Source organism: Bombyx mandarina, chromosome 04 (assembly GCF_030267445.1).
Source record: "Bombyx mandarina strain Sakado chromosome 04, ASM3026744v2".
NCBI lineage: Eukaryota > Metazoa > Arthropoda > Insecta > Lepidoptera > Bombycidae > Bombyx > Bombyx mandarina.
The window spans coordinates 10,967,435-10,990,449 of NC_143211.1; the positions used below are offsets into that span (position 1 = coordinate 10,967,435).

The following is a 23,015-nucleotide window of genomic DNA, read 5'->3' on the forward strand; positions in this document are numbered from 1 at the left end:
GGCTCAACGGCGGCGGCCTCAGTAACGCACCGACCGTTCGCCAGCGCGTACCTGCCTCCGCGCTCTGAAAACCGACTGACTGAGTGAGTGAGTGCGCGTGCAGTGAGTGGAATGTGCTCAGCCGCATGAGGATCCTGCTAAGCGAGTTGGGACTTTCCGGCGCGTGCCTCGGTTTGACCCTGGAGCCGTGCGCCTCATCGCTGGAAGCTGAAAAGCCTGCGCCAGGTCAGCGCCCGCACCACGATACGACCTCCACTACTTCTGTGTTTATTTTCGCTTTCGTTGTGTAGAACCTCTGGGTGTTGTAGACTGTGTGGAACTGTCGTGATGATGGCCATCGGCTAGAATGCGAGGTGCGCTGCTGACGCCCTCCAGCCAAATCTGCGGCCTTAGACAATTCCAATACACACGTATGTACCCTTTTTATTTTATTTTTGGTTAAATTTATGATTTCGATTTATTTATATCCTTTATTTTATTTGCTCTATTTTTTCATCCCTTCTGAAAGTTTCTGTTAAAAATAAAGTTTTTCCTACAAAAAATTTACTTCGCTCTTTAATTACAGAAAAAAATAATCCGACAAATTAACTCTTGTTAATGCAACACCAAAAACGAAATTTTACGGAACTTACTTAACAATTCCTTTAGGCTTCGCCGCAATATATAAACATTTGACTTGGTTCATAAAGTTCAATTTATATTTTCTACCCGTTTCGCGAGTCGAACGAGTGATTAAAACACTTTTACGGTTTGATATCGCGTTTATTTTTATTTACCTGGTGGTCACGGTCATTTAAAGTTTTATGCATGGAGGTTAGAGTTTCAATATTAAGCATTCGTTCGACAAGAAAAAACCTTATTCGTTCACGAATCAATACAATAATTGAGAGGTTAATCCATATTTTAATTATGTATTCAATTAATTCCGTACTATTGTGATTTTTATGAAAATCTGATTAAATATTCAATAAACAAAAGTTCACGTTGCGTTGTGTATAGATGAAACTTTTTTTTCTCTAATAAAGCAAACTCGTTAAGTCAAGCTGTCATAATTCTGAGCTTTCTTCCTCTTTAAATTAAACACAAACATACTATCAATGTATTTGTAGTCGAATTCGTAAATAAATATAACGTAACTGAAATATTTCTAAATACTAAACTAAAAGATAATATTGGTCTTGTCAACTGAAAATATGCATAATGAGACAAATAGGGCCTCCGAATAAAGCCTTCATAAATGCTTAAGTTATTAATGATTGATAGTTACACAAATATTATACAAATAAGTGGTGACGAAACACATTCCACGTTAAGACGAGGCTCTTCTGTGTGAGTTAACTCTTTATAACGGACTACATACGAAAGTGTCATAAAACTGTGTATAATCATAATAAGTATTATTTTATGAAAACCTCAGACACGCTGGTATTTTATGGACACTAATCGAAAAATTCTCAGTGGATTCGTTTCGGTCGAGGTTAGGTAACTAAGAATATAATGCAGGATGTTTATGGACGGTCAGAGAAGCCGACGGCCTCAGCATGCCACTGCCACTTGCCCAATCAGTTGTCGCAACCGGCAGACGTTGCACCTGCCCAGATGCGAGACTGCAAATTGTCACATAACGCCGCTTTACATCTGTATAACCAAACATACATACGCAGTCTAAGTCTAGTACGTGTTCTGTCGAAATGTGCTAACTGCACTACAATCCATAGTCGTAAATTAATATTCATACTTTTGTTACTTTCACTTAGTTTTCTACGACTGTTAATTCACGTTCAATATGAGACTTAATTGTATCTATAATAATAAAATGTAATTACTTATTTTAGGTAGGACGTTTCTTTAAAAAAAACGTTGAACATTAAAATCAGTTACTTTCTTTTATTGCAATATAACGGAAATTGAAAGCGTTCTGTATGTTAGGATGTACATGAAGCTATAATAATATATCAGTCTGGGGCAGCCCTGACGTCACGGCCCGCGTGTACCGACCCTGCACGCGTCACTCTCACTTTGCAATCCCCCCGGGTGGGATATTCTCTGGCTTTAGCCTATATGTATAGCTATACTATTTCCAAGGCCAAACCGCCTATTTTAAAGTACAACGAATGGGTCGCTGTAAGTGTAAACTTTTTGATATAGAAATTACTAAACAGGAGTGAACACATTCTTGAAATTTTATGCAGGTGACATCAGTGGTAATATTGACAAACAAAAACTATAAATTCGAATAGCATTGAATCAAATAAATACATATAAGGAGTTGTACAAAAAAAAATTGAAGCTTCGATATCATGTCTCAAGCCAGTAACGGAATTCACATAATAGATAAATAAAAAGGCGTACAAAAACTTTATTCGACATAAAATTAGTATTTTGGTTTATCTGCCGTATCCACAAAACGCAATTTTCAAAGCGATCGTACTTACCGCATACGAAGCTTTATATTTATATGCCTACAAACAAACGATACATATAAAAAGCTATAGCAATTGTTTCTTAGTAACAGTAATATTAAACGTTAAAAGCGACTATTACGTCACGGACTCCGAAAATAAGAAAAGCAGGGGGGGGTTCTAACGACGCGCCGGTGAGGGTGGCGAGGCTGCACTGGATACCCGTGACGTAGCCACACCGTTACGTCACTCATCGACCCGCACGTTCGGTTTCAAGGACGCCCTTGCCTGCCGTCTGAATGTCTGCGAACTTCCGCTACTCACGTAGTTTTCAGGACGAAAAAACATTAATACTTCATGAAAATAACAGGACAAGAAATATTATTATGCTATTGGATTTGCACACTATTGCACACTAATCTTGATGCGCATTGTTGGTGTTAGAATAACAAAAATAACGGCTACCGTTAGATTCATATAAATTACTTATGTTTCATTAATAGAGCATAGTTTTTATTGGTCGCAACACGTATTGCAAGTACAACTAGGTAGCGCTGTCCCGTCTATTTCTGTCTGGAACCAATCGCGCGTTCCTATTTGAGTGTAGGTCAGATCTTAAATTAAGTTATAGTACTTACGGGCTCCTAAAACAACTTCAAATAAAAGTATGAACGACTCGTGATCAGATATTAAAGACGTGCGACCATAAAATTTTCGAGCAACTACCCATAATACTATTTCTGTGTAGATCTGTATTTCTGCTCATGCTGTCTTCCTAAAGTTTAAGTGGTTTTGTGAGCTTATACGGACTAGATCTAACACTATTTTACTTAGCAGCTACGCAATATAATAGCCTTTTTATAAAATAATAATTTCAATAAGAATTAAGAACCTCGAAAAAAACACGTTTACGATTAAAACAAAATAAATGCATAAATGTATGGCCAACGTCTTTCTTCAATTTTTTTTATAAATTAATTTAATAAATAATAATAAATAAATGAAGTCCACCTTTAAGGAGGGAAGCAGTAATAATGTAATTTGTCTTCAGAATAAATTACCAGACAATAAAATTTCTATTTTTTCATCAGTACCTAATATTTGTGGAAATGTTCAAATTAATCTGACGTCTTGAAGTTTACGAACCTTACGTTGAAAGGTTTCCGTTACAGAAATAGATTCAAGTCAAAAACGCCTTATCTGTTGACTCGATAAACAAAATTTATTGAGGCATACCTCAATAGGTTAATTAGTAGGTAAATTTCAGGTTAGTCGTAAGACGATTTCGATGGACTACTTCATATTATCATATCATAATACCTTGTAAGCACGGGTTTATTAGTCATGGCGCTTGCAACAAAGCCCAAATATCGGGAACTCACTTAATGTGAAATTTATGGTAAAAACCTGTTAAATAATTGTGTTTATGACATAGATACCCGCGAAAGCTTAAAAACCAATTATTATATTGTCACCAGAACTACACACGGTTGCCATGTTTTATGACGACTTAACACAAAAATTTCATAGAAAAATTCAATTCTAATGTAAGCTGTACTTATTACGTTAATTATGTATGTTACATGCATGTACATATGTGTATGCATAACTATATAATGCAAATAAGTTCTATATACGGTGTATAAAAATAATAAACATAGAAGATAATTTTTAAAACTATTTTATCGCACCAACTGCCTACAGGTGAGTTCATCCTTACTACCTGGAGCCATTGTGCTCATTCACGGTGCTGTTTCTAAGCTGCGACAAGTTTACCTTCAAACGGGGCTTGCATATATTCCTATATCGACTCTGATGCCTTCTTTAAATTATCGATGCTCATAACCGACGGATACTCATCATCAGCTGGACCGTAAGAATGTCTGTCTTTATAAGTAATAAATGAACGTAAGAGCTAGTCTTAATTGCTTATCCTTTATATAACGTTATAACTCATATGTCTTGATTATAATAAAAAGAACCAATCGCTGAAACTTAACCTACTGAGCTTTAAAGTTAAAAGAGAAAACAGAGTGGTCAATGAACTTCCGATTTGAGAGCCTAAATTACACTAAATTATAATTGCTCACCCTGTCGCTATAATTGCTCACTCTGTCACTGTTTGCTACGGAATGTTTCAGTGAGCTATTATATACGGTATCGCAGAAAGGAATTCGGTGATTTCACAAATTGAAATCGTATTGAAGGCGTCAATGCCTAAAGGACAAGACGTCTGTTGCATTTGTTTCCAGCTATGTGTCGGCGTACCATACCCGCAAACAGGAACCATTTTTTCTAATGAAATGCGTAGTTATTACTGGTGGTAGGACCTATTGTGAGTCCGCGCGGGTGCGCGGACTCACAACCTACCCAGGTACCACCGCCCTGCCTATTTCTGCCGTGAAGCAGTAATGCGTTTCGGTTTGAAGGGTGGGGCAGCCGTTGTAACTATACTTGAGACCTTAGAACTTATATCTCAAGGTGGGTGGCGCATTTACGTCGTAGATGTCTATGGGCTCCAGTAACCACTTAACACCAGGCGGGCTGTGAGCTCGTCCACCCATCTAGCAATAAAAAAAAGTTAACGAATATTCACGAACGACGTCCACAATGAAGGAATAACATCGGCATTGGTATTCATTTAGCACTAGAGTCGTGCGCTCGTCCACCCATCTAAGCAATAGGAAAATATCAAAAATTCACACATTGATTCATAAGTTTTTAGCTAATAAGCTCGACTTACTTAAAAACCTTTGCTCGCTAATACCGAAAGTTACCGCAACATCACATAACTACCAGTTATATAAAAAACGAATCACGTGACGTTTGCACTGACTGAAAATAGGAAAAGCGAACAAGAGCCAGACGTGTGCCGACCACGAGGGGGTGGTGTGACGTCAGAACCGATGACGTCACACGCACACCTCCCCCGCCCACGCCCTCGCTGTCATATCGCTACAGCTGATAACGACCTAACAATTTCAAGAATTACATAGTTCACGTAGCGAATGACGTCTGAGTTGTAAAAAGTTATTTCTGGAACTGAAAGTTATGTGTAAGTATGAACTGACAAAACAACAAAGTATTTTGAGGAAAGTTTAGCGATGTTTTAATTGAAATTCTTATTATAAAGACTAATAAGGTAGTTTGGTTTTTTTTAACTACGTTTGTTATTTTGATGTTAGAAATAGATTAACATATTTTATTGGTGTAGTTTTTTGAATAATTTAAAGGATATACGGTAATAATTATGTGTATTATATTAAATACGATTTACAAATTACGAAAAATTAATAATAACCAGAGATCAGATTGCCGCTGATGATTAATTTACATTTTAATTCTTTTTAGTTTTGAGCGGCTGTTCGGAAACTTGTATGTCGAGTCAACCTCAGACTTGATAACAGTGTGAAATGACAGAGAAATAATTGTTCATTTATTACTGCAACTTTTATTATTATCCGCATTTATACGTTTAAATTATAATTATTATTGCTACCGTATAAACATTCAGAGAAAGATCAATCCTTCCTCAAAAAGAACCATACAATTTTTTCTATTTAATTAAACTTCTTAGCTGTTTCTGAAAATATATTTTTTAATTATCCGTCCGTGATAACCATTCAAAATAGAAGTAAGCCAGTGACGTAATTTTCACTCAATATTTACGGATTAATTCGAATATAAAATGCCTTAAACCTAAGGTTACTAATAAACTGAGAAAACTCTAAAATTATAAATCACACATATAAATTTCATAAGCACGGTTGGTTTTTTTATCATAACAAAACGATACAATATCTGCGAATAAAGGCCAATCAAATTCACTTTCCATTAAATCCTCATAGTACGCAATAAGTCGTCATCGCGCTGTTTAGGTTTTACGTAAAATCGTTACAGGCGATACGACATTGACTGGAAAAGCTCATTTAACAGCTTACCTTCCTACATAGTTTGGACACACGTAAGGACTTATGTACGTAGGCGCCTCGTTAGGTATAAAATCAATACAATGACATCTTTTAAATATGTGGTGCCATCTGTGGTATTCAATTAAAATTGCAGAGGGCTGTGAGGTAGGGTGAACAGAAAGCTTACACTTTTTTACCCTTAAATTTTAGTTCAGTACATGTACGTTAGATGGCGCAAAACTTCAAGAACAATCTTTATTTTAATCTTCTTTGCACATTGTTGGAAAGTTGCATGCCAACGCTATTTATGCAAAGTCCGTAGACCATGAAAATATTTGACAGCACAAAAAAGTCTATTGCTGCGGCAAAATCGGAAGTACACTATTTCTAATATTTTAATGCATCAAAAGTGAGATCTATTATTTAAGGTAGATAAGAAATTTCCCGTAGGTAAATCAACTTAACTTAAACCGCTAATTCAGTATTTTCTTAAAAACTTTTTATTAAAAATATAAAACCAAGATAGAATCAGAAACTGAAACGAGCTAATCTAGAAATAACCAGTATTTCTGATTTGATTGAGCTATGGGCATCATTAGTAATAAAAGAATCAGGCGTTTTCTGAACTTAGGTACCCGGAAATGCACGCATCTCAGATCATCATCCTAGTATGCAGTGCACACATTACTAACTTCTAAAGTAACGGGATTAAATGTGGATTTAAAAATCAAAATTCCTTGAATGGGCAAATCTAAAGTACATATGTGGCTGAGCTAATGACTAATGGTACCGAAACTATTCGAGCATTTTACAAATACCAATTCCAGATTTTGTAAAGATGACAGTAACTTCCATGACGAAGTAACTTCCATGTGTCAAGATTGTGTCCATTTTGTGCTTAACGCAAAAACATCAGTCGCAACCAATCGTCACAACGGAATCTCAAAAGCGGAAATATGTACAATAAATAAATAAAACCGAAGGTCTGTAAGACGGATTTATCAAAGCTTTTACTTTTTCATGACCTCTAGCACTTTTGTAATTAGAAGACTATACTTTTATACGTTTTATTATTATAAGCAAATAGAAATAGATTTTTAATATATATCATACTAAATAATGATCATACAAGATTTTGAACTGAGTGAGAAAACTCTTCGCCAGTACGGCCCTACTTCGCGTTTAACGTAAGAGCATCCGGGTGATGGAAGGCCGGCTATCCACGTCCCACGCTGGTTCTGACCCAGCGGAGTATTCCGTAGGTTAACTCACTCTATCCGGCGCCATCTAGGCGGGCTTCGGATATCCTGCCGACCGAGAGGGCTAGTCATCGTGGAGCAAAAAAAATTACTTCCCTCCTTCAGTGATTAATATCAACTTAACGCATAAAAAGAATTCCGAACAAATTTAATTTAGACATGAATACCTTGTAGTATGCTATTGCTTAAAAACTTAACGAGACTTCAAACACAGCCCTATTGCAAAACACAAAGTAGTTTGTTCGCGCAAAAACATGCTTTAAATTGTATATTTAGGCAATAACGCGTAGAACTATATACATAATGATGCTGATTTAAATTTAAATCAGATTAAATATGGACTATCAATAGGCAATATTTCACATACACATACATAACTTACTTAAATCTAAAATTTTGTATATGTACTTCAAATTATTCGTATTAATAAATACATATAAAACCGGATTTAAACGTACACAAATTGGCAAGGTACCTACCTACAGCGTAGATCAATGCGGAATTTCAAGTTTGGTCTGATATATTACATATTGACATAACATAACAACCCACTTACAACTGGCTTTTGCCAGGTTTTTCAAAACAAAAGACGTTGTTAAACCAAAATAGATTATCTTCACAAAAATGTTGATAGCATTTTTGAAATAAAGGGTGTTTCAGAATATTTTTCGTTTTTGAATTGACCACTCGTTACTGCCATATGATCCGGACCTTTTGGCTACAGAAATGCAAAACCAGTATGGCAACAACCACAACACTTTTTTCCAGCAAGATGGAGCCACTTCTTATGTTACAAATGACTCATTAGCTGCTCTTCAAGATTTATTCCCTGGAGGTGTGATAAGTCGCCGAGGAGTCATCAACTGGCCACCGAGGAGCCCTGATTTAACGCCTGCTGAGTTTTCCTATGGAGCTACCTAAAAAGTAAAGTTTACAATCCATTGCCACCCAACCTGAATATTTTAAAGCAAAGAATCACGGAAGAAATCAACTCTTATTCCAAGAGCCATGCTCCAGCGAGCGAAAATTTAGCTCCAGGTTAAATGAGTGTGAACAAGTGAATGGTGCGCATTTGCAAACGGTTGTTTTTTTATGAATAAACTTCAAGAACTGCTCTTTCATTTAACAATAAATAAAACGAGTTTTATTAAATATTGTTTTTTATTTAACATCTAAAAACGAAAAATATTCTGACACACCCGTTATTACTGTACCTTAGACTTCGGTCCGTGTGGACCTATGTAATAATCGCTTGGAAAAGCATTTTATTCTAAACATGTAACATAAACAGCATGATACAAAATACAGAAAACTCTATCGTAGTACCTACCTACTACTTACCGTAAACGCGTTCATGAACTTTTATAACTTTATATTAGATTAAGTTATCATGAGTAATATGAATGTATAATCCAAGAATCCAGTCCCATTTTAATGCGATTTCAACGTTATGACTTAAGGTGGGCAAAAGATTTACGCTCTACCGATGTGTGAGCATATCGTTGTTCCAAAAACACTTTTTACTATATATAAACGGATCCTCAGGGTGGCGGCGACAATTGAGACAATTTACATCCACACGAAATATTATATTCTCTTAGTACACGTTACGGTGGGTAGAATACGAATGCAATAGAGATATGCTAACCGCCGGTATTTATACAATCATCTTGACCTATTTAAATACAAACTTAGTAGGTAATATTAAACATTGTTCATCTTAATTATTCTGCTGATTATTTACGTACAATTATTATTTAATAATATCGAATTATGTAATATAAATAGCATTAAGGCTTATTGCGCCGTAAGGTTTATTGCGCCGGAAGCTGTCAAGCGGAAGGCGCCAATAAAATATTATAAGTATAAAGAAATATGAATGAACTATTTACTTGATTATGAAATTACTAATTATATTATAAGACAATAATAAGTTCTATATATTTCCTAAGTTCGTAAATAATTAATTATGTGAGGCCGGAAGTGTTGCTCGATAACATTCGGCCATCCTGTGTATGCCGTGTCCCACGGCGATCAGCGCTGCTATTGGCGCCTGCTTTGTCGCTGGTGTTTGGCACCTGAAATTTACATGTTTAAGCAGTAATTATATCTTGTATTATCTAATTCACACACCCTTCGTTTGTTGTACATCACACACCTTTCGTTTGTTGTACATCACACACCTTTCGTTTGTTGTACATCACACACCTTTCGTTTGTTGTACATCACACACCTTTCGTTTGTTGTACATCACACACCTTTCGTTTGTTGTACATCACACACCTTTCGTTTGTTGTACATCACACACCTTTCGTTTGTTGTACATCTTTGTTGTACATCACACACCTTTCGTTTGTTGTACATCACACACCTTTCGTTTGTTGTACATCACACACCTTTCGTTTGTTGTACATCACACACCTTTCGTTTGTTGTACATCACACACCTTTCGTTTGTTGTACATCACACACCTTTCGTTTGTTGTACATCACACACCTTTCGTTTGTTGTACATCACACACCTTTCGTTTGTTGTACATCACACACCTTTCGTTTGTTGTACATCACACACCTTTCGTTTGTTGTACATCACACACCTTTCGTTTGTTGTACATCACACACCTTTCGTTTGTTGTACATCACACACCTTTCGTTTGTTGTACATCACACACCTTTCGTTTGTTGTACATCACACACCTTTCGTTTGTTGTCATCACACACCTTTCGTTTGTTGTCCATCACACACCTTTCGTTTGTTGTGCATCACACACCTTTCGTTTGTTGTGCATCACACACCTTTCGTTTGTTGTGCATCACACACCTTTCATCAGTTGTAGATCACACAGATTTCATCAGTTGTAGATCACACAGATTTCATCAGTTGTAGATCACACAGATTTCATCAGTTGTAGATCACACAGATTTCATCAGTTGTAGATCACACAGATTTCATCAGTTGTAGATCACACAGATTTCATCAGTTGTAGATCACACAGATTTCATCAGTTGTAGATCACACAGATTTCATCAGTTGTAGATCACACAGATTTCATCAGTTGTAGATCACACAGATTTCATCAGTTGTAGATCACACAGATTTCATCAGTTGTAGATCACACAGATTTCATCAGTTGTAGATCACACAGATTTCATCAGTTGTACATCACACAGATTTCATCAGTTGTAGATCACACAGATTTCATCAGTTGTGCATCACACAGATTTCATCAGTTGTGCATCACACAGATTTCATCAGTTGTGCATCACACAGATTTCATCAGTTGTGCATCACACAGATTTCATCAGTTGTAGATCACACAGATTTCATCAGTTGTAGATCACACAGATTTCATCAGTTGTAGATCACACAGATTTCATCAGTTGTAGATCACACAGATTTCATCAGTTGTAGATCACACAGATTTCATCAGTTGTAGATCACACAGATTTCATCAGTTGTAGATCACACAGATTTCATCAGTTGTAGATCACACAGATTTCATCAGTTGTAGATCACACAGATTTCATCAGTTCTAGATCACACAGATTTCATCAGTTGTAGATCACACAGATTTCATCAGTTGTAGATCACACAGATTTTATTTATAACTTATGCAGCCTCTATCCTGAAGTAGTTTGATTTTGTGTTATAATTTCCACGCGTGCTTATTAATCAATTATATTTCCATTCAATGATTTTGTCTCAGATATTAATTATTTTTTAAAAAGCAATCTTTCGACCTTACAAGTCCACCCAAAATAGGACATACAGCCCAGCTCATAATATATAGAATTCACAAGAAATGTTTCATTAGTGTTAATATTGAGATAAACTTGTACCAAAGCAGCACTTTACTGTGGTATTATACAGCTGTGTCCTAAATACATTCGACAAGTCGAGTACTATTAAAAGTATCACTACTACCCACGAATTTAACAGAATTTTGTGATATTGATATTAGGTTGATTTATCGTGATTCTTCGATTATTAAATCTATATCAGCGATGTCGTAATTCGTTATTTCCACAAAGCCACAATAATGTTGTCTATATGAACATTCACGGGGGACGTTCCTAAAGAGGTCGACGGGTATGCGCCTCCAAAACCTTTCATTGTAACCACGGAAGACTTAATCTTTAATTTTTTAACTTATCAGCATATGCCACACAGAATATTTAATTTGCTGCCCGTGTCTATGTATGCAATGAGACTAGAGCCATTAATTAACACTATCTTTTTGTGCAAATCTATGCATATGCTGTATGTTATAAATAAGACATTACTCACTTTTGGGTGTGAAGAGCTGGCCGCATACCATCAGCTGGCCGACGTAGTGTCCCGGGCGATGGCACACCTCGCAGCGCGACCTTCTCTTCGGCAGGCGTAACTTTTCTTCGGTTGAAAGTCGGTCCCTCTTGCAACTGGAGCAACAACACCTTCTCTTCTCCATGTGGTAGCCAGTCGCAGATGTGTAGTATAGTTGCGGTGTATCGCACATTCTCTAGCCGACCCACGAAGACATCTGTCTTTGTTGTCCCATCCATACACGTGTTCCAACTGGTCGATCTTGTGCAGCCATCCCTTGACGTTGCTAGATTTTTCATCCGGCCGGAACGTTGGAATAACCTCCGCATCGGTTTGGGTGACACGTCGCATTTTGTATCGCCTGTGTTTCTCAGCGGTCTCAAATCCGTCAATGTATGGGCCTGGCATAATCCCACTTCTGAAGTATAAACGGATCCTCAGGGTGGCGGCGACAATTGAGACAATTTACATCCACACGAAATATTATATTCTCTTAGTACACGTTACGGTGGGTAGAATACGAATGCAATAGAGATATGCTAACCGCCGGTATTTATACAATCATCTTGACCTATTTAAATACAAACTTAGTAGGTAATATTAAACATTGTTCATCTTAATTATTCTGCTGATTATTTACGTACAATTATTATTTAATAATATCGAATTATGTAATATAAATAGCATTAAGGCTTATTGCGCCGTAAGGTTTATTGCGCCGGAAGCTGTCAAGCGGAAGGCGCCAATAAAATATTATAAGTATAAAGAAATATGAATGAACTATTTACTTGATTATGAAATTACTAATTATATTATAAGACAATAATAAGTTCTATATATTTCCTAAGTTCGTAAATAATTAATTATGTGAGGCCGGAAGTGTTGCTCGATAACATATATTAATAATTAATAAACCGTTTTGAAGGTGAAAGATTATACCTCCATATAATGAAATAAAAAATATTATTCATTTCCTATGAAAAATTCAAATCTAAAAACTTTTATTCAAACAGGTATAATCTATGTACATGATTTAAATTTAGCTATGTTAATTCTTGCCTTTCGCAACGCGCTGATGAGACCGTTCTACAACTGAAACGGCCCTCAGATCCCCTAAATGATGTCCGATTTCTTTTGTCAAGCACTTCCGTAAGAACATCCTTTACGACTAGAATCGGACATATAAATCCACGCATTACCGCCATAACTAAAAGGTTTTTCTAGGATGTGTTGGTTTGATATAAAACGGCTCAGAGCGCAGAAATATTAAGTTTAAAAACCTACTATTGATATGGTACGGTGGGTCCCTCGCATCCTTACATTTATTGTGAATAAAAGGATACTAGGGAACCTAGCCTAGCCAGAAGAGGAAAATTTCCTCCATCGTTTGTTTGAGTACCCATAATCTGTGGAGATTAGATGTTACATAAAATTCGGGTATCCTCTTAAACCTCGGAAATGTGGAGAGCTCATATAATAAAAAATAAAAATTGTAACTTTCACGATATAATTACATTTTTCTAGGCCAAACTAAGACTAATTTGCCATGTGCTCGCATTAGCAATAGAATTATTTTTTTTCCACATTTACGTACCAAAGCCGCGTGACTTATTTATATAAATCGCATTAAGGAGAGTCATGTAAAGAAAACTTTACACAAAAATTTGCAACGGCCGATACCAATTTCAATATCGACGAAGTAACTTAAATTAAGTAACTTAGAAACCTCTATTGTTAGTTTTTCACATCCATTTATATGCTATGTACCTATGTATATTAACAATTTCTGTGAGAAAGGCTTTAAATTATTTACTAATATTTCTCATTTTAATTAAAAGCGTAAGGGAATTTTACAATGCGACCAAACGCGGTCGTCACATTCATTTGTACATTTGTAGATTTCCTTGTCGTAAGAAATGTTTTACTACTGTTTGTCTGACAAACATATAAAGGTTAATTAATATTTTGTATAGCTCGCTGAAATTTTCATAATATGAGTTTTTAATATATGTTTTATAATAACGGACAATATCTTAAGAAGAAAGCAATTATCATTTGAATCAATCCCCGTACAAGAAACCCGTTTTTGTAAAGTTTTGGTCGTGAACCAATAAAAACTGTAAAATTCCGCAAATTACTACTTCATTTTGGGGTAATTTTAAAATTGTTAAGAATATCATGCTCTCGATGAGTAGACGACTTGTCAGCCTATCTGGTACCGGAACTTATGGATATGATCGAGTAGCGTCCTCCAACTTGAAAGATAAAGTCGAAGTCTCAATTACATATATATTATATTATAGCTGTTCTTCCACTCTAGAAACCAGAACAAATTACTGCTACGCGGTAAAAATAGGTAAGATGTAGTAGCGTGCGGACCTGTGGTGCGGACTCACAATGCTCAGTTTGTCTTTGACATGAGTCGTCTATTATCAAAGGCGGCAATCTGTACATTTGGACAAAAAATTTTTATTGATATGTCAATACAGATTTATTTGAATATAATCGTCTCCTTCAAAGAATACGGTTCAAAACCTGCATTAAATAAAGGTTAATAGTTAACCTGTTATTTATCTAAGATGTCGTTCCGAAGAGTTTTGTGACTGCCAATGGAATACAAAGTCAATAATTCGTTTTTCTGATTTACCAATCATTGTCCAAAAGTCAGATTGCCGCCTTTGATAATAGTCGACTCACATGTGAGAACACCAGGCGAGCTATGAGCACGTATTCGTCTAAAAGGAATAAATAAAAAATACCTTTACATTTTCCCCGCAGCTATTCACTTCGGAACGATAAGGACACAGTCCCATGAAAAATATAATCTGATAAAATGGTAAAGAAAAATTCAAAAAGACATATACATCAACTCTATGACTAATTCAACATAAAACTTAGTCTATTAAAATTTTAATAAAACAGAATCACTGTCTGTTGCCGATGTTATTTTTTAATGTCCTTCTAAAAGTTGTTCGTAAAGTAATAAAGCGATTAAATTTTTGTAACCAAATTATAAAAACCATACGTCAATAATCCTACAATATTATGAATATATTAAACCAATGTTAATGTGTGTTCATAGACTAAGAATGTACCCGTAAAGGAAACTATTTGTAAGTCAAATACTTTAAATTTATCAAGGATAAAACTTTAGACTTTTAACAATCGTTTCACGTTATTTTACAATTTATCAACTACTTCGACGGGAATGGGGGTAACTCGTATATACTTTAATAGGAAACCCTAGTATTTTTCGTCGCATTCAAAAATGAAAAACCAGATTTAAAACTGTGCAAAGCCTGGGTCGATCTTATATTTATAGGCGATATCCTTGGACATCACGCTCGTAGTCTAGAACTTTGCGCTTCTATTAAACCGTAATTAGATTTAAAAGGTTTCACATGTCTATACTTTGGCAATCATGTATGTATGTATAAAAGAGTATACCGTAATTAGTAAATTCCCTTAAGATAAACCAGTAAGGGATTCGTTCTTAAAAACAAAGGAAGGTGTAATATCCAATATACATAAGCTAATAAAAAGCTAATTACAATTGAAAAATCCATTAATGTAGTATGTTTTAATAGTCCGCAATGTAATACATACCTACTACATCAACCGGCTCGGCAGAACGCGCGAAACGTCCGTAATACGCCTTTGCTTTAGATTTCGTTTCACGAGATTGTAACTTATTATAACATATATTTGTACTTTAGCTAAGTAACACTGATTTTTATTTAGAGTCGTAATTTAGTACAGTTTCAACATCAGAGACGCTACCTCAACCATGTTTTATTAATAAACTCTGACAATTTTTTACTAAGTTTTCCTAACAGCCAATTAACAACCATACCTATAATTTTATACCTAATCAAATTCTCGAATTATTTAAAAGGTTTAAATAGTTTCAACCAATATCTTGTTTATTATTAATTTATTATGTTTATTTGTTAATTCCTCAATGCCTGAAGACAAAAGTCTTTAACCAGTGCATTCTCCCCGCTATGACCTACGGCGCGGAAACCTGGACACTGACGGCAGGGCTGGCCCATAAGTTAAGAGTCGCACAGCGGGCGATGGAGAGAGCTATGCTAGGTATTTCTCTAAGGGACAAAATCCGGAACGAAGAAATTCGACGGAGAACCAAAGTCGACGACGTAGCTCTCAAAGCTAGCAGGCTGAAGTGGCAATGGGCCGGTCACATCTGTCGAGCCAGCGACGCTAGGTGGGGGAGGAAAGTCCTCGAATGGAGGCCACGGATGGGTACAAGGAGCGTGGGGCGTCCTCCAACCAGGTGGACTGACGACTTAGTGCGCACGGCGGGAAGTCGTTGGATGCGGAAGGCGGAGGACCGCATTATGTGGAAGGCATTGGGGAAGGCCTATGTCCAGCAGTGGGCAGATAAAGGCTGATGATGATGATGATGAATATATTGTTTACGCTACTAATAATCATGGCGTTTGAAAGGAAATGACAGCCATGATTCCACATTGTCATCAAGGCGTTATCATGGTGCCACTCGTCAACACAATTTATAAAAATAACCATGCAATAACCATGTTTGACTCAGATATCGGTGTCTAGTCAAGAACCAGCGACTCTTTATTGATGATTACCCTAAAATCGACTGAGCGACTCGTGTATTTATAATACTAGAAGCAAACTGAAGATGATTTGAATAATAAAGAAGTTTTCGATACACATTTGCGAATATCAAAGCTTAAAAATAACTTTAAATATTTAGTTATCGACCCAAAAATTATAGTACCACTAACAAAAGCCCCTGTTTTGTTTATAGCTTAATAAGACCGGAATTAATGGTTCTTAGCACAATAGAAACTGCAAATGCCACTGATTTCATAACCTCCCAAGGGATTCATCGCCTTTTCGCCCCAAAAATTTTCTGCTAATGTCGGTGCTCCAACATAAATTCAAAGGCGAGAAAATAAGGTTCAAATTCAAAAATAATCAGTTAGCAGCTTGTACCGTTTACATAGTAAACAAAGGCAAGGTGTATACATAGAATTCAATTTTCTGGGCGTGGCAAATCAAGCACCGTGACACAATGTATTCAAAACGCCAATATTAGGTCCGCGGAACTGCTGTATAAATACGACACATTTCTTTTTCGGCACACTGTGCTTTCATAAAGGGATTAGCGATCACAACTCTACAATAAACTGCTTCGATATCGATTAGTAAATTACAAGTGCTTGTGTGAAGGAAGAATCAAAGTATGTTCGCCGAGGGTAAATATAAATAATTCACGGCCCGAATGGCGTGATAGTTCAAAGGATTGTAGTGCGATACGTCGATTACGGATTTCCTGGCGCATTCATAGCCTTACTTTCTTAACGTTTAGAAGTGCAGTAAAAACAAAACAAAATTCTTCTTATTTGCTTCTATTTCCTGTTTACTAATAAAAATGTTTTTTTGTTATAGGGCCGAGCGCCATAGAGTCGCGCTCGCCAAGCGCCTTCACTCCTAACTCCTCCAGCATGCTACTGCTGCAAACACACGTAAGAATCTTTATTTTCTTGCTATTTATTTATTTTTATAAAACATTACTTAAATACATAAATACAAGAGTCTAATAAACAATAAGTAACGTGTAATGTTAAAGACCATTATTAAGTATGGTATTGGTTAAAGTACAGTGAAATTTATTTTCTAAATTATGCATGATATCATTAGACCACCTGGACTTGTCACTAAGTTGAACCATACAATGATATTCCGTAAATTAGTCATGTATCAACTGCTATTGGTCGTTTAGCGACCGCCCCCGTCTTCGGACAACCTACGCTTGCAAACGCCTCCATTATCGATTTTTATTCATTTTTCATTGCAGAGCAACTACGGTTCGTCCTTCTCTGATCTGCTATCACCACAATATCAAGAAGATTCCACGGAAATCTTAGAAGAAAACCTAGATCCATTCCCGGACGTAGAGTTTCACGCACCCATCGTTCCGGAATTTAAATCGCAACGGGACACCTCGTTCAGTGAAACATCATCACCGATACCTGGCCCTGCATTGCCCAGTTTCGAGGAGACATATTCAGTTCGATATCCGAAACACGAAATGGCAGAATTCGGTATCAAAATGGATGAAGATTGCTACAATGTGAGTGCATATTCCCATCAGGGACATACGTCTACTCAGCTTCTTTACCAATATCATCAACCACCGATTCCTTATGTTCCGTCGACGTACTACGCGCCACCTCAGCCTTGTAGTCCTACGTTTGACACCGTAACTCCAAACCAAGATTCTTATTCTTTGCCACCTTTTCCAAGCACTGTTGATTTACATATATCAGCTGAGCAGGCTGCTAGACAACGGCGTTCGTCATTACCTGTGCAAAGATCTGAATCCAACAGCTCCAATGACAGTCCAAAATTGCACGGTACCAGAGTTCACTGTATGCAGCCTTCCACTCCGAATTCAGCATCAAGTTCTCCTGGAGTAGCACCTGCTGATAACACTGGACCACGTGCAGCACCATCTTCGCCCAGCCAGCTCTGTGCTGTTTGCGGAGATACAGCCGCTTGCCAACATTATGGTGTCAGAACTTGTGAAGGATGTAAAGGGTTCTTCAAGAGAACCGTTCAAAAAGGATCCAAGTATGTTTGCTTGGCTGAAAAATCTTGCCCTGTTGACAAAAGAAGACGGAATCGATGCCAATTTTGTCGGTTTCAAAAATGCCTCGCCGTGGGTATGGTGAAAGAAGTGGTTAGAACTGATTCTCTAAAAGGCAGGCGCGGTAGGCTGCCCTCAAAGCCTAAATGTCCACAAGAATCTCCACCAAGCCCACCCATCTCTCTGATAACAGCCCTTGTTCGAGCTCACGTTGATACTTCGCCGGACTTTGCTAATCTAGACTATTCTCAATATCGTGAGCCGAGTCCTCTTGAGCCACCGATGTCTGATCTTGAAGTTATTCAACAGTTTTACTCTCTTCTAACAACATCGATTGATATGATCAAACTTTTCGCTGAAAAAGTACCTGGATATGGTGATCTATGCCCCGAGGACCGAGAGCAACTATTTGCTTCTGCTCGTTTGGAACTGTTCGTTCTACGGTTGGCATATCGTACTCGACCTGAGGATACTAAGCTCACATTCTGCAATGGGCTAGTTCTCGATAAGCGACAGTGTCAGCGATCGTTCGGAGACTGGCTTCACGCAGTTCTGGATTTCAGTAATACGCTTCACTCTATGGATATCGACATTTCTACATTTGCCTGTCTTTGCGCGCTGACTTTGATTACAGGTTAGTAACTTCTACTACGTAATAAACAAGAAATTTAGTAAAAATTTTCAGGTAAATTTAATATTACACTGAGAAAAAAAATAGCATTAAATTATTAATAGCCAAAATAAACTTGCTATACTTTCGTTCTCGAGAAAGCGCCCGCTCTTTAACTAGACTCATAACTTATTTTGTGAAATACAACTAATAATTTTAATCCTCTCGTTTCGTGTCAAGCTCACGGTAAATCTTCACGTGAACAACTACCATAGCTCGCTAATAGTGAAGTGTGAATGCTGACACTAACCTTGAGACATGAGCCGATGTTTCAATTGTGCTTGGAATAGCAACTACTCTATCCTTCAAACCGGAACATTTACAGAAATTAGAGAGGATAGAGATACATATAAATAAAGGGTGATATACAAACATACAAGAACACATTTTAATACATATCTAATGTTTCAATATCATCATTAACAATATGATGATTAAAATTCTATCTGAAACAAGTTTAAAACAAGTTATTAATTTTTGGACATTAGCGTGACAATTTGAAAGACAATAAACCAAAACCATCTACTTTTTATTAACAGATAGACACGGCTTAAAAGAGCCGCATCGTGTGGAGCAGCTTCAAATGAAAATTATCGGATGCTTGCGAGCGCACATGCCGGGCGGCGGTGGATCGAGCAGCGGCGCGCCCCACTTCAGCCGCGTGCTGGGTGCTCTGCCCGAATTGCGCTCTTTGTCCGTGCAAGGCCTCCAACGCATATTCTACTTGAAGCTAGAAGACTTGGTCCCGGCACCACCTCTTATCGAAAACATGTTTCGTGCCAGCCTTCCCTTTTAGGCGTCCCGTAGTCCGCACCGAATTTCCGAGGACCACTCCCGCCTTGAATCCACTTCTCCTTTAGCTGTTAGAGCCGACTCCGTTATTTTTGTAAGGATTTAGTATAAAAATATTTTTCTAGACTCTAAATGAACGTTTATAGTACGCGATCTCCACGGAATCGGTTCGTGCTAATTTTACGAGATTATTAATAAAATTAAAAGTACTCACATACGATGACAGTTTATGATATGAATAAGACCTATGCTAAGATTAATTTATTGAAAAAAGTAGGTAAAGGAATTGGTATTTTGGGTGTGATTTAGTTTGAACGTATAATGTTGTGTATTTAGTAGTCTGCATTTGAGTTACCGCTCGTGATCAATGGCATCTTGTCGTACAAATATTCCTATGTTATTTACTTATGTATTATTTAGTTAAGGAAAATCTAGTCACAAGACTTAGAAATGTTAAATTTAAATAGTTCAGTCGATCTGAACTTTTAGAATAAATTGTAAGAAGTGTTATTTGATAAAACTTAGGCATTTAATGTCCTTTTTGTACGGATGTGAGCGAACGGCAACCGGACTTATATTCACAAAATCAACATATTAATATGAATAGAATTGAGTTTGGTTGCGCGTTAATGTGTGATCTGTGACGTCATTATCACGTGATCGTCAAGAGTGTTGGAAGTTACCTTTTAGTTTTTTAAATTATTTAATAATTCTAGACGCTAGAATCACTTATAATTTGTTATGTAAATTAATTAAGGCATGAGCAAAAGTTCAGCATTTTCTATATCACAATTTAAGGTTCATAAATCTGACAAAGTGTCTTAAAGAGTACCTTTAAAGATAGAAATAAAATAGATAATGAAACATTGACGTGGTTCGCATTAACTTATTCAGAGCTTTTCTAGTGAATTTTAAATCTACAATATGTAAGTAGGTAGATACAAATAAGCAGCATTCATTGTGTCTGCGTTTAAATGAAACATATCACTTGACAATGTATTGACAATGGATTATATAAGTATAAAAAAATATAAAACGCTAATAATACATCCATGCAAGTTTTTTTCTTCTAAACTTTATAATTTGTGGCGGCTCCGAAAAACTTAATCAATACCGCGGTCTACACCGCGATCTACCCAGTGCATATTGTGGAAACGCATAGTCCACTAAAATAAGTTTATATACCTAATGATAATCTTGTATCTGGACCAATTTAAAAAAAAATCTAGAAGCAGAGTAGCAGTCTGTGTGTATGAAAAAAATAATTGCACGTATGCTACAGTTCTAAGAATATTACTAAGTACATTATTTACATGAAACCAGATGAATTTGTATGCGTGTGTGAATGGGACTCTACGTTTCTGTATTTATTAGATTTAAACATAATAACTATCGTTTGTACTTGAAATATTTATATTTACTATTTACATGCATTTTTCACGTAGATAGATAAAATAAATTTTCATTAGTAACGTCTGCAATGCACAGCGTGTGCATAAAGTTAAGACAAATTTAAAACATAGTTAGCAATTGACCTGTACATCTGTGATCCTTTCCTGATAGTAAGTTTAAGCATAAACATTAAACATAGTTCAAAAATTTGCTATAATTAATAGATACAAATCGATATCAAAAATTTGATACCATCTTGACTTGGCTAACTGCCGGTTGACGTCCAACTTATTCTATGAGACTGTTCTTCGTATTGATTATTGATATTGTTGTTATGATGCATTGATGTTAAAATTAACGAAGTGATAGAAAATAATACAAATTTATTAGGTGTAAAACACGAGTGAATATTGATAATTTTGTACGATTCATACGTAACGTATTAAGATAGGTACAGTAACAGAATGCTGAACTTTTACTCCTAAGCCATTTACTACTTAAATAATAATTAATTTTTAGATTATTATGTGTAACATCATACGTTATTTCTACAAAGTTTGTTAAACTTTACAGTGCCCTATTGTAATAATAATTCTTGTACACCATTTAACAGGGCTAAGTGCCTACTTCAGTTATTGGTTGTGCTATTTCTAATGCCTCGTACACTTACTATATGTATATTTATATTTTTAATGTACCTACTTGTTAGAAAATATGATGGTCTTAAAACGTAAAAATTCTACTACGATCATTGTCGTTGAACTATTTCATATTTATACTTTTTTACAAATTTGAAATTTAATTTAAAGTGTACTTTAATTAAACCTCTCCTCTTTACTCTTCTTCGATCCTTTCATAATGTAAATACAAATACCGTAAGGACATGGATAAAGTAGCGACGTCGTTTCTTTTATTCCTATTTTTCTCCGGGTTTATATCTGTCAACTACTGTGCCTAATGGCATGCAATACGTTTGAGTAACTGCGGCCTATCTGAGGTCAACCTACTTTAAGAATGGTAAACCTTGAATATCACTTAGACATTTAGGAAAATAAACTGCTACTAACTGAAACTACTACTACTAGAAATGTCAAATTAGGAAGTACGTCACGGTAGTTTTTACTCGATGCCAAGATCCTGTCCGTTGATAGTCGTAAATTGAAGTTAAACTTTCTTAAATATTAATATAAAACATAATTTATCAGTTAAATAGATCAACTAGAATATGTACTAAATATGTTCATATGTATGTGTACATAGGCATTCATTTATTCTATCTACAAGTCCTTTAATACAATTACAATATGCATAGTTAATACAATGGCATTTCTTGACATTTCAATATAATTTTACTCTATTCTTAGTTGTGCTTTTGTTAAAGTTATACATTTTCTTTGTAAATATTTCTTGAGAATAATATCATTGATGCTTATGCATCCATTAAATTTGTGTGTTTATTTTTCATCCCTTGAATTTAATAAAAAACGTACTTTTCTAGAATACATATTTGAAGTCATCGTAGCCTAAAGGATAAGACTTCCGGTGCATTCGCGTTGAGCGATGCACCGATGGTCGAATCCCGCAGGCGGGTACCAATTTTTCTAATAAAATACGTACTTAACAAATGTTCACGATTGACTT

At 36.1% G+C, this 23,015-nt stretch overlaps 2 protein-coding genes across 3 annotated transcripts; one reads left to right on the top strand and one right to left on the bottom strand.

Moving 5' to 3' along the window:
• Hr38 (Hormone receptor-like in 38) lies at positions 1–22,819 on the top strand. Of its 2 annotated transcripts, none has more exons than XM_028181608.2 (4): positions 1–225; positions 17,320–17,396; positions 17,729–19,154; positions 19,730–22,819. In XM_028181608.2, the coding sequence occupies exons 1-4, from the start codon at positions 126–128 to the stop codon at positions 19,984–19,986; spliced, it is 1,860 nt and encodes a 619-aa protein (XP_028037409.2). In that variant the 5' UTR covers positions 1–125; the 3' UTR covers positions 19,987–22,819. The 2 variants fall into 2 exon arrangements, with proteins under 2 accessions (XP_028037409.2, XP_028037410.2); XM_028181609.2 differs by having other exon boundaries at positions 66–410.
• LOC149503138 (uncharacterized) lies at positions 9,201–12,365 on the bottom strand. Its single transcript, XM_089740390.1, has 2 exons — positions 11,860–12,365; positions 9,201–9,650 (listed from the first exon to the last, which is right to left on the bottom strand). The coding sequence occupies exons 1-2, from the start codon at positions 12,204–12,206 to the stop codon at positions 9,536–9,538; spliced, it is 462 nt and encodes a 153-aa protein (XP_089596516.1). The 5' UTR covers positions 12,207–12,365; the 3' UTR covers positions 9,201–9,535.
• Positions 22,820–23,015: the final 196 nt, after the last annotated feature.